General features: G+C 42.8%; 2 protein-coding genes across 2 annotated transcripts; one reads left to right on the top strand and one right to left on the bottom strand.

Moving 5' to 3' along the window:
• Positions 1-3880: 3880 nt before the first annotated feature.
• Positions 3881-5746, bottom strand: LOC4326925 (flavonoid 3',5'-hydroxylase CYP75B138). Its single transcript, XM_015792565.3, has 2 exons — positions 5051-5746; positions 3881-4915 (listed from the first exon to the last, which is right to left on the bottom strand). Exons 1-2 carry the CDS (start codon positions 5645-5647, stop codon positions 4283-4285), a joined length of 1230 nt encoding a protein of 409 aa, XP_015648051.2. The 5' UTR covers positions 5648-5746; the 3' UTR covers positions 3881-4282.
• A 5630-nt stretch (positions 5747-11376) lies between these two features.
• Positions 11377-12784, top strand: LOC107275747 (probable methyltransferase TCM_000336). Its single transcript, XM_015790298.3, has 3 exons — positions 11377-11826; positions 11935-12207; positions 12294-12784. Exons 1-3 carry the CDS (start codon positions 11377-11379, stop codon positions 12627-12629), a joined length of 1059 nt encoding a protein of 352 aa, XP_015645784.2. The 3' UTR covers positions 12630-12784.
• The last annotated feature ends 102 nt before the right edge of the window (positions 12785-12886 follow it).

The following is a 12886-nucleotide window of genomic DNA, read 5'->3' as shown; positions in this document are numbered from 1 at the left end:
ATGCAATACGTTTGATCATATTGTACCCAATTTACAAATATCCCGCATTTCTATTAAATGTTGCATTCTTTTACAATATCATGTGGGATGGGTCCTACTACTCAGCCATTTATTGTTTACCATATGCCATTGATAACCTGGGTATCAAAATGACTAGATGTTGGTTTAGGAAATGCTTAGCCATGCTTAGTTCAACTAGCACACAAATGGGGATCACCTTATTACATAGACTTTGTCTATTGGCATAGCGTTAGATTGGTGCCACCGCAATGGTATTAGTTAATTAAAATACACTGAATGGTGGGCTGTGGGTGCATGGTTTTGCTGGTCGCACCCATGGCAATTAAGGACCGGTTCACGGGAAACCCTGGGAGACTTACCGTGCTTACCACAAGCGGGAGTGGGTAACTGCTTGATCTGAAGTATAGCTCGACCCTTTCCTAGGCACCGGTGGCGAGGGTGGGCGTGATGGAGTTGGGTCGGCCGGGGTGTCCGGTTGTCCAGCTGCCGGATTCACCGCGGCGCAAGAGGGGACCGCCCACTGCCTTATGAGGGGTGGGGGTGAAACCTTAGCGTGGTGTGGATGGTTAGGGGAAGGTTATGTGGAGGGTCTTGTCACGATTTCCCCTTTTGCAGTATCATGGTGATACTTCGGGGTATGGCGACATGTGTGGAATCGTGTCTTGTGGGTACAGTTGTACACCTCTGGCCAGAGTAAAACTGTTCGAATAGCCGTGCCCGCGGTTATGGGCGATCAACCAGATTCACCGTGATTAGTCTCACCCCTAGTTTAGCTTAATGAACTGGTGTAGTTCAGGTGGTTGGTTGGGCCTGCAATGTGGTGTAGCGTTGGACAGTGATTGGTTAATATTGATTAATTACTACAGCTGTTTTACTGCTTTCAACTACTGCTTTGAAATGCCTGCTTTATGCAAAAGAACCCCTAGCTTCCTTTGGTTATATCCTGCATCATACCTCCTCTTCCGGTATGACTTGCTGAGTACAGTGGGTAGTACTCAGTCTTGCTCTCTTTTCCCCCACACCAGAGCTGAAGATCTTCCTAGTTGGAGCTGTTTTGTCAAAGTTGGTTTCGTCGCTGCCGTCAAGGATTGCCTGTGGAGTGGAGTCGCTCGCTGCTGAAGTCAAGCTTTCCGGTTTAGCTCGCTTTTATCTTTTCCGCTGCATTTGTAATCTTTTCCATTTTTGTAAGACGTGGATCTGTATGTCAACAATTGTCGTTTGTGTACCCTGGCTGGTCCTGGACAGGGATTTAATGCACATTCAGCTTAGAAATTCTGGTTCGAGAATTTCTGGGCGTGACACCGGCGCCGACCGACCGACCGCCTCCGTTTCCCGTGCTGTTGCTTGCCACCGCACGACCTGTGCCCATGCCCGAGAGAGAGGGAGTCTCATCGTGCTCTGCATTCCGCCCCAGCTCAGCCTCCGCGGCGTGCAGTCGCTGCCCGGCGGCGCCCTCCACCGCCGAAAGCACCGCCCGCAGGTGCCAGCGCCGCCCCTCCATCAGCCCACCGCCCGTCCCCACGCCGCCACCCACCTCCCCGCCCCTGTGCGCTGCCCCGTGAGAGAGAGAATAGAGAGGAGAGGGAGGAAGAGGGGAAGAGGAGTATGACAGGTGAGACCCACATTTTTTTAGTATATAAAATGTTGACTGGATTGTCACGTATACGCCACGTAGGACAAAACTGCTCTGGATTGAGCCGAGGTGGGGTAATTCGTCCGGTATTGAAAGTTCTGGGTGAGTAATGTCTGGTTTTCGGATTCAGAGGGGTAATTTGGTCGACCACGATAGTTTAGGAGGGTAATTCGTACTTTTTCCTTTCTCAAAATCCTTGCGCCACCATCTCCACTTTCTTCTCTGGAAGCAACCTTGGAATATATTAGCATATTCGTGATTGTTTAAGTAAGAAAATCGCTAGTTAGCATTTAGCAAGATGGGTGCATGCGTACTAAAACATAGAGCAGTAACCAACATGATCATCAAATATGTTGGAAATTTCTGTACCTAATCCTAAAACACTCGCTCTCACTGAACTCTGAATGTTGGTTTCTAAAGTTTTTCAGACTGCTACAATTAACTGACGGAAATCGAAAAAAAACAGAGTATCGAACGCAAAAACAGAGTTTTGGTGCTGCGTAATATTTCAGCAACTTTTCTCGGTTCTCTTTCATTATTTATATTCCAAACTCCAAGAGTTTGTTACAAACGGAAAACAACAACAAAATCGTGACTTGACCGTGTTAGGAAACCAATGTCCTATGAAGACCCAGCCCAATTACCCACTATTGAGCACATCACTAAATGAACTTTGGTTTGAAAGTCTGAAAGTGTGAAATTCTGAACATGCAGTAGCTAATATAGATCGGTCGGTCGAGGCGTGGTAATTATATTGAAATTTCCAATCAATTCTAATTTGGTTGCATAATAAATTCCGATTTGACTCCCTCTCGATCGGACGCCCGACCGGGAGTCGCGTCCAAAAAAATTCTAGAGTCCATATAGAAATAAAATTTATAAATAACCGAAATTTAGAATTAAAAAAAGGAATATTAGGGGAAAAAAGTCTGAAGCCCATATAGGAATACAATTTACAAATGATAAAAATTAAAAATTAAAAATAAGAAAAATCAGATGAAATTCTCATGGCCTAGATATTTTCATATTAATTAGAAGAAAGAAAAAAATAGAATCCACATAAAAATAAAACCTAAAAATAGTTGTAATTCAGAATTAAAAATAAGCAATATTGAAAGAAGAGACTAAAGTCCATACTACAAGCATATAATTTAGAACTAATGAAAATTCAGAATTAAAAAAATAAGAAACATCAAAAGTAGAGTTTAGAGCCCATATAGAAATACAATTTAGAAATAACTAAAACTAGAAATTAGAAAAAAAAGGAAGAGTGGGAGAAGAGTTTACAGTCTATATAGGAATACGATTTATAAATAATTGAAATTCGGAATTAAAATGAATGAATATTAAAAAAAATTCTAGAGTCGATATAGAAATATAATTTACAACTAACTAGAATTAGGAATTAGAAAAAAAGAATATTGAAAGAAAAGTTTAGATTCCATATATAAATACATTTACAAATAACTAAAATTAAAAATTAAAAAAAATGTTAGAAGAGATGTCTAGAGTCCATATAGAAATAAAATTCATAAATAATGGAAATTATAAATAACTAAAATTCGAAATTAAAATGAATAAATATTAGAAAAAGAGTCTATAGTTCATATGAAAATGCAATTTAGAAACAACTGAAATTTAAATAGGGAATATTGAAAGAGAGTTAGAGTCCACATAAAGTACAATTTATAAAATAACTAAAATTAAAAATTAAAAAAGGAGTGTTGAAAGAGGTGTCTAGAGCCCATACAGGAATAAAGTTCAAAAATAATAGAAATTCGAAATAAAAAACTGAGGAATATTATGAGAGGAACTTAGAGTCCATATATATATAGTATATAGGCTCTGTTCGGCAACACTACTCTACTGTTGTAACCGGCTGTGCTGTACAGCCTATTTATATATTTTCTTTACCATACACTGTAGCGGCTGCTGTTGTGCAGCTGCAGTTTAGCTACACCCAATAGACCCATAAATACAATCTACAAATAACTATCACATATATACAATACAATATAAATATCACACATTGGTTAATAATAAAATGTAAAACTATATATGCTATTTTAAGAAAAAAATATAACGATACTAGCCGCGCAATCTGCGCGGGCCACCATACTAGTTAAAATAAAATAAAATTTAAGCCATTAGATCGTGATGGTATCAAATTATAATAGGTTTTGATTGACAGCAATAAATATTTTCACTTTCGCTGGGACTTTTGGGTTACTTATACATAATAAAGATTTAGTATGAGCCAGTACAAACCTATCTCTCTAAGAGTAATATACACAAAAAAAAAATGACATATGGGCCCACCCGCATATGAAGCCTTAGCGGTTTCACAACAAACATCACGTGCTAGCGGTGGCGGATCTACCATAGGGGCTATGGGATCTCGAGCCTTCACTACTGACGTTGAAACCATGAGAGCCCTCGTAAAGCCCCCACTAAAATTTTCTGTCATACATCCATTAGAAGAGGGGGCTATAGCTTTGTATAGTTTGTTTTATCTCTCCTATTAGTTATTTCTGGATCCGCCCCTGCGTGCTAGTACACCATCACCTTATAAAATTTGTTGCACTGGCCTGGATCTGCTTAAGCTGAATTATTTAAGGTAAGGTGACCTCACGAATAATAAAGTTCAGGCTTAGACAACCTAGGTGTCGGTATTGCCACCAGCGGTGTGGCCTTCTTCATCACGATCCCAAACTTCTCGGACAGGTCAAGCTGCACGCCCTGCGGCAGCTTCCAGTCGAACGCCTGCAGCAGCATGGCAACCGAGTACACCATCACCTTCTCCCCCATGGCCATCCCGGCGCACATCCTCCGGCCGGACCCGAACGGGAGGTAGTCCAGCTGGCTACCGGTGAAGTCCCCCTTGTGGCCGCCGTCCCTGGCGAACCTATCCGGGTTGAAATCGAGTGGCTTGTTCCAGACCAGTGGGTTCCGCTGGATCGCCCAGACGTTGATGAGCACGCGGCAGCCCTCGGGGACGTGGTATCCGCCGACCGTCGCGGCGGCGCTCGGGCTGTGCGGCACCAAGAGGGGCACCGGCGGGTGCAGCCGGAGCGTCTCCTTGATCACCATGCGGAGGTAGTGGAGCTGCGGGAGGTGGGACTCCTCCACGACGGCGTCCCGGCCCACGATGCTGTCGAGTTCTTGCTGCACCTTGTTCAGAACCTGAGGGTTCTGCAGCAACTCCGCCATAATCCATTCCACACTGTTCGACGTGGTGTCCGTCCCGCCGACCACCATCTCCTGTTCACGCATATATATAACATATAGAGATTAACCGATTTCTGATTATTGAAATTTTGAGACCATTTCGGAACCTGCGGGATGAAATGCTAATGTGGAGAAATGAAATCGAGTTGCAATTAATTAATTAATTACCAAGAGGAAGCCCTTTACGTTGTCCATGGTAAAGGTTGTTTTGCCGTCGCTACCTTCCTTTTCCATCTTGAGCAAGCACTCCAAGAAGTCCGTTGTCATCTCGCCCCCGTCTTGCTGGGATCTCATCCGCTGCTGTATGATCTTGGTGAACAACAGGTCGAACCGCGACCTGAGCCGCTCCATCTTCCTCCGGATACCCTGCAGGTCGAACGGCTTCAGCACCGGAAACAAGTCCGAGACGTTGGGCGTTCCGAGGAGCTCGGTGACCTCTGCGACGAGACCCCTGAACTCGCTCCCCACCGCCGACCTCTCGCTCTCGCTTCCGATCGTTCCCCCCCACATGGTGCCCGTGATCACATTCATGGTGTTCAGGAACATCTGCGCGCCGACGTCCACCGGCTCGCCGGGCTTGGAGTGGAGGTACCGGAGGGTGGACCTGAACTCGCGCCGACGGAGGCCGTGCACGCTGGCGAGCCCCGCGGGGCTCATCATCTCCTGGACGCAGACGCGGCGGAGCAGGCGCCACATAGGCCCGAGCGGGTTGCCCACGATATTCTGTGCGCCGCCGAAGGAGACGGCGTCGCCGGCATCCAGCATGACCCGGTTGGCGAAGACGGAGTCCTGGTCGCGGAGCACCTCGCGGGCCAGCTGGGCGGAATTGACGACGATGTCCACCTTGGAACCGAGGCGGATGGAGAGGATGGGCCCGTGCTTCGCGGCGAGGCTAGCGAAGTAGGTGTGCAAGTTTGGGTCGATGAATGGGAGGCTGCCAACGAGAGGAAGCCCCACCGGTCCTGGTGGCAAGCGGCGGCTGCGCCGCCGGGTGACGGCGAGGTACAGCACCGTTGGCACAAGCAATGCAGCGTAGAGAAGATTTGCTGTTGCCATGGGCTGCATGACTATGGAGATGCATCACTGTGAGAAGTAGTAGCAGTATCTTATCAAATACCACGCTCTACCCAAGCGATCTATAAATGCCACTGTCAGCTAGCTTCAGGCCGAATTTGAAAGGTATCAGTCGATGAGAACAATTGAGATTCTTGTTTTGTCGACAACGTACTATCCAATCATTCTCACCCTTCCATTCCTCAATCTATTATAGATGTGGATTTTTATCCCTACAGGGAACCTCCCCTCATTGTTTACATGTCATCTGAATAGTTATTAAAAAAATTAAAAAAAATTAACAATATAGATTAATAAGAAATATATCACTCCATAAATATGTATGACCAAATTTAACTTCTACAAGTTGCAATAAAAATAGTACATTAAACTAAAAATAGTTATCGTACATTCACAACTATATTTGTTATTTTTGTTACAACTTGTAGAAGTTGAATTTAAATTTGCATGTTTGTGGAGTGATATATTTCATATTAATCTATGTTGCCAATTATTTCATATTTTTTATGACTATTTAGGTGGCATGCACCGAACAAGAGGATATCCCTCGAGGGATAAAATCACTTTCCCAATCTATTACTATTTGCTCAAATCAGTCGTGAAATATTCTCAATCAATATTGATGATCGGATTGAGATCCAATGATTCTCTTTCTTTTTTTTGGGGGAGGGGGGTGCGGCTAGTGTTGGGCAAAGTAGGAGGGCCAGGATAGAAGTAGACGATGCTTAAGGGAGAGGAAGATGGTAGAGACAAGAATTTTCTACAACTAGGTGCTATAGCAGCCGTTATTTACATGTGATTTAAATAGTTATAGAAATGTTAAAAAAAATAGTAACACCAATTGGGATGACATAAATCTATATAGACAAACATGCAAAGACTAAATTTGATTAACAACCACTAAAACAAACATAATAAAATCAGACAATGAATAGTATTTGTGCAATGCAGATAAAATTTATTATTTTAATTTCTTCATTTGTAGCTCGAATTTAGACTTGCATGTGTGGACAAGACCATAATTAAGGAGCAAAAAGGGTTTATCTCAATTATAAATACTCATGTAAAGTACGCAAGGAAGAGATTTAGCACAAATAAGTAATTATGCCTAAGTGAAAAAAACATTTGATGTGGTTTTGGGTTAAGGGGACATTTTTAATGGCTTCGGATTTATAAACTAAAATTTAGGGTATACAATTTAGTAGTTTAAGGTGTACTTTTTGTAGGAATATAGATGTGAAATCATTTCGTCAATTTAGTGTTTTGTGATGAACAATTTGTTGTGTGAGTGTCTGATTAATTTTGGATCAAGTGTTCTGGATGAGAGAGTGTACCCAGCTATAAATTTAGAGAAAATTCAATTCATAGAAAAAAAAACAACCCGGTAAAAAAAGATAGCACAAGAAGTTTTCCCTTCCATCAAAAAACACAGGTCGTACATATTTATCTTCTATATATAACACTTCTGTTACATTTTGAACAAACGACGTTAGACTGAAGTAGAGTAATCTATCCTTAGAATATTTTGCCCTTCGTTTTCCTCGGTGAGCCTACTCGCTGCCAGCCTCCTGTACCCGTTTAGCCACTGCCGCGCGGCGGCGCCTGAATCCACGACGCGCCCGTGCCTGCTCGATCTCGTGCTGAACTGCACAGCTGCTTGATGCTCGCTCCTGTGCCTGCGCCGCTGCGCGGCCCACGCCGACCGCCGCCTTGCCAAGCCTACTTGTCGGTCTCCCGAGCCGTAGCCACTATCACGCGTCACCGCCATGAGTCCGCAATGCGCCTGCACCACCCACACCACCATGCCTGCTCCCGTGCCGAACCGCCTCTTTGGCACTTGGCTCAGTGACGATGAAAGCAAAGAGCAAATTTAATTAGCCTGAGGATAAATTTCTCTACTCGGATAAAATCTAACGTCATTTACTCAAAATGAGACGGAAATGCTACTTATCAAAGGAAAATCGGTGACCTGTGCTTTTAACTTAAGAGGAAATTTTTGTGTGCTAATTTTTTTACCCTTTTTTCAGATCGAATTTTCTCTCAAATTTTTAGTCAAAGCTATAGCACGTGCCACGTGGAAAGAGGTGATACAATATTTTATTTTTGCAGGTCTCATCGGATGAAAAAAATAGATAATGGTGGACTTAGGTGATATGACTTATCTATAGCTAGCAGTTATAGATAGTTCTATTTGTACATGCTCTAAGACAAGATTTGATTCATTTTTTCTTTTTTTAAAAAAAGAACAGAGCAACTAGGTAGCGCCTCAAATAAGACAACAGTATGGTCGCAGCTGCTCGAAAAAACAGAATGCATCACTCTGGTATATTCCTTTTAAGTTTGAGGGAATCTGGCCAGCCGGCCATGCATATAGAACCCACTTAGGCTGTGTTTTCCCTTTAAACTTCTAACTTTTCCATCACATCAAATGTATGGACACATATATGAAGCATTAAATGTGGATGAAAAAAACCAATTACACAATTTGCATGTAAATTGCGAGACGGATCTTTTGAGCCTAATTACGTTATGATTTGACAATGTGGTGCTACAGTAAACATTTAATAACAATGGATTAATTAGGCTTAATTTATTTGTCTCGTAGTTTACAAGCGGAATCTGCAATTTGTTTTGTTATTAGTCTACGTTTAATATTTCAACTGTGTGTCTGTATACGTCAAAAAATTTACCAAAACGACTAAACACGGCCTTAATATTTTAGTGTTCAATCTTAGTGGTATCTTGTATTATTCGTATAGAACATGCAGAGCATCTCCCTAAAACTATTCGATCAATAACATGCTTAATAGTTAAGAAAATCTGTAATGATTGTCAGGTATACCACCATCAGCTTGTGTCTAAATTTCTATCCAGGGGCAGTTGAAGCTAGGTATCAAAACCATTGAGATACCAAGGCCACAATAAGACAAACCAAAGGAGAGTAGGAGACCATATACTTGTTTAAAATTTAGAGATATGTGCACCTATCAGGGAATTGTTTTTTTCCCCTTCAAAATACTTATATGTACAAAAGTAAAGAATTACTTCCCATCTGGATGTCCGCTGGCATAGTTACTTCGACCACCCCAGGCAATAAAACTGAACTTTCAATACATTAAATTAAGCCGAATCTCTAACACAGTAAGCACATAAAAACTAGAGTTTGCTGGCGCGTAGAACAAGCTGTTGATATTTGCGGGTCGTACTTTCATACTCCTTTCGATTTTTAATATTTAATAGTACCTTTTACTTTTAAAAATATATTTGACCATTTGTTTTATAAAAAATATGTAATTATTATTTGTTTTGTTATGATCTGTTTTATCATTAAAGGTACTTCCAGTATGATTTATATTTATTATATTTTTATAAAACTTTTAAATAAAATGAATGATCAGTCCAATAGTTACGTCAAATATTAAAAACCGGAGACAGTACAACACATGCAAAGTGAATTTGTTCAAAAAGGAATTAACACCTTTGTTTTGGATACTTGTTGCCAGATCCATATTCAAACTTTTATCACTTGATTGGCAAATTGATTAATAAAGCATGTGGATTTCACCAAATTCAAATAATACCACAAAATTTGTTAGAGAGTGCCAATTAATACCATGACTTCCATTTATACCACATAACTAGATAATGTGTCACTTTTGCCCCCTTTCTAACTCTCTTACCTTCACTTTTTACTCCTAAATATCATGTGGTATTAATTGGTACTTTCCAAATTTTGTGGTGTTTTATATTTTGGCCAAATCTTTATGCTAAGAGTTGAATTCTCATAAAAATGTGATCCTCGAATTTTTAATAGACAACACCTTTGACTTGAAACATATGTTTGACTAACCATCTTATTTAGAAAATCTTGTACAAATATGCTTAAGGTACAATTAATGATAAACCAAGTAACAACAAAATAAATTATAATTATATATTTTTGAAAATTAAATGAATGGTCAAACGTATGTATAAAAGTCAATTGCACCATTAAAAATCGGGGAGAGTATAGTATAACCACATAACTTTCATTCATTATAACCTTACTATTTAAAAACTATGGGTGTATTTAGTTCTTTAGGTGTAAAGTTTTTAAGTATACGGGCGCACATTTGAAATATTAAACGTAGACTAATAACAAAACATATTACATATTCTGCATGTAAACTGCGAGACAAATTGATTAAGCCTAATTAATCCGTAATTAGCAAATGTTTACTGTAGCATCATATTGTCAAATCATGGCGTAATTAGACTCAAAAGATTCGTCTCACAACTTACATGCAAATTGTGCAATTGGTTTGTTTTCCCCACATTTAATACCCTATGCATGTGTCCAAATATTTGATGTGACGTTTTTGGTCAAAATTTTTTGGGATCTAAACAAGGCTTATATAAAAATTGAAACGGTAATAGTAGCCAATACTGATAAATATTTTAAAATGGAAAAAATCATTTCGCCATGGTAGCGCAATCCACTGAATTCCTTATTCCGATTGCGTGCCTTGCCTATAAATATCACCTCAACACCTTTGGTTTTTTAAAAAGGAAAAAGCTGCACGTACATACTAACTTTTTTCTTACTAAATTCTTACTAGCACAGATGTTACTAAATTCTTACTAACATCGATGTGTCATGCTATGAGTGCATCTAGATTTTTTATAATTTCTATTTACCTAAATCAAACTGTTGAAATATGATTGTTAGTAAAAATTTAGCAAGAATAATTTAGTACGTGTACCGGTGCTCTTAAAAAATCACCTCACCACGCAGTACTGTGCAGAGTGCAGGACTTCTCATTTTCTTACTTTCTTTTCTTTTAGGGACAGAGTGCACGACTTGACCCAACCTGGAGTGGAGATCAGAAATCAGATCGATCGTCCTGAAGTAATGTGCAGTGCATGTATTAGAAAATTTTGAAGGTAAATATTATTGTTCGCCTCCGAAAATGTTTACGGTCAAGTCCACATAAACTAACCCAAATAATTAACTGGATTGAGTTTCCTCAGATTTGCCTTCTCTCTAACTTATGTTACTGATATGTGGGCCTTTTACGCAGCATGTACAGCACCAATTAATCGCAGCACAAATGACTTCCTTTTTTTTTTCATTTTGAAACAGTCCAAGATTGATCGATCCAGTGCGCAACATTATATAGCATAATATTGCGTGAATTCTTGATCAGCAAACTGCCGGCGATGTCTTCTTCACTCCAGTGCCCCGACGACCCGGCGCCATCCATGAACGTGGAGGCCGTCCTCCACATGAAGGAAGGTGTCGGCGAGACCAGTTACGCCAAGAACTCTACGCTTCAGGTCAGCACTCCACATCGGCTCGTCACCATCCATATCTATATAGTTATCTACGCATACGGCATACGCCCTTGGTTAATCCTTGGAAAAACTAATTGGCGCTATGCATGCATGCACGCCCGCGCGCACCCGTGTTGTTCCTGCAGAAGAAGAGCATGGACACCGTGAAGAGCCTCGTGACGGAGTCCGCGAGGGACGTGTACGCGTCGCTCAAGCCGGAAAGGTTCACCCTGGCCGACCTCGGCTGCTCGTCGGGGACGAACGCTCTCGGCATGGTGGAGGAGATCGTCAGGAGCGTCGCCGAGGTGTGCCGCGGGTCGTCGCCACCGCCGGAGTTCTCGGTGCTCCTCAACGACCTCCCCACCAACGACTTCAACACCATCTTCTCCCGCCTTCCCGAGTTCACCGGCAAGCTCAAGGCCGACGCCGACGCCGACGCCGGCGACGACCCGATGGTGTTCCTGTCCGGCGTCCCCGGGTCCTTCTACGGGAGGCTGTTCCCCAGCAAGAATGTGCACTTCGTCTGCTCCTTCTCCAGCCTGCACTGGCTCTCTCAGGTACGATGCGCGCGTCGTACGAACGTGCAATGTTCGATCGGTTGATTTTTGTGATGATATCCTTGTCAGTTGTCTAGATCATGTCGTTTTAAAATGCACATTTCTCAGGTTCCTCCCGGTCTTTTGGATGAGACGAACGGGCCCGTGAACAAGGGGAAGATGTTCATATCGAGCACGAGCCCTCCAGCCGTGGCAGCGGCGTACTCGAGGCAGTTCCGGAGAGACTTCAGCCTGTTCCTCAGGTCACGCGCCGCCGAGGTCGTCGCCGGCGGCCGGATGGTGGTCTCCATGCTCGGCAGGGAGGGCGAGCGCCACGCGGACAGGAACACGACCCTGCTGTGGGATCTCCTCTCCGAGTCGTTCGCCGCGCTGGTGTCACAGGTGAGCCAAGTTTTCACATAGCGTCTTCGGCCGTGCATGACACGCGCAATATGCATTGACGCCGCGTGTGGCCGTACGCCGCGCAGGGGGTGGTGGAGCAGGGCAAGGTGGACGCGTACGACGCGCCGTTCTACGCGCCGTCGATAGGGGAGATCGAGGAGGAGGTGCGGCGGCAGGGGTCGTTCAGGATGGAGGTCGCGCGGGCGTACGAGGCGAGCCTGAGCGGCAGCGGCGACGCGAGGAAGGACGGAAGGACGGTGTCGATGGCGGTGAGGGCCATCCAGGAGTCCATGCTGGGGCACCACTTCGGGACGGAGATCGTCGACGCGCTCTTCGCCAAGTACACCGAGCTCGTCACGGCGACCATGGAGAGGGAGGAGGTCAGGAGCGTCCAGATTGGAGTGGTCCTCACGAGGCTGTGACCTGTCAGCTTGGAGACTCGGGGAGCCCTATGTGTATGTGTTGACTTGTGCCGTTCAGTGTTACAAAAGAAAGTTCTCAAAACAAACCAGTTTTGTTTCTTATGGGACAAAGGGATGTATGAACCTAAGCAACGTATGATGGTCATCGTTCCTAACTCACCTCCTTTATTTTTCACACATATATTTCCTAAACTGTTAAATAGTGTTTTTTTAACAAAATTTTTCTATAAGAAAATTGATTAAAAAAGCATATTAAT

This window comes from Oryza sativa, chromosome 1 (genome assembly GCF_034140825.1).
Source record: "Oryza sativa Japonica Group chromosome 1, ASM3414082v1".
Taxonomy (NCBI): Eukaryota; Viridiplantae; Streptophyta; class Magnoliopsida; order Poales; family Poaceae; genus Oryza; species Oryza sativa.
This window is presented reverse-complemented; position numbering and strand designations above follow the sequence as displayed.

Bases quoted from the DNA above. Each gene is read 5' to 3' on its own strand.
- LOC4326925 (XM_015792565.3), bottom strand. From the start codon at position 5,647: ATGCTGGATGCCGGCGACGCCGTCTCCTTCGGCGGCGCACAGAATATC. The intron at 4,916-5,050 runs GTAATTAATTAA...ATGCGTGAACAG, and splicing joins ACGTAAAGGGCTTCCTCTTG to GAGATGGTGGTCGGCGGGAC.
- LOC107275747 (XM_015790298.3), top strand. From the start codon at position 11,377: ATGCATGCACGCCCGCGCGCACCCGTGTTGTTCCTGCAGAAGAAGAGC. The intron at 11,827-11,934 runs GTACGATGCGCG...CACATTTCTCAG, and splicing joins GCCTGCACTGGCTCTCTCAG to GTTCCTCCCGGTCTTTTGGA. The intron at 12,208-12,293 runs GTGAGCCAAGTT...TACGCCGCGCAG, and splicing joins TCGCCGCGCTGGTGTCACAG to GGGGTGGTGGAGCAGGGCAA.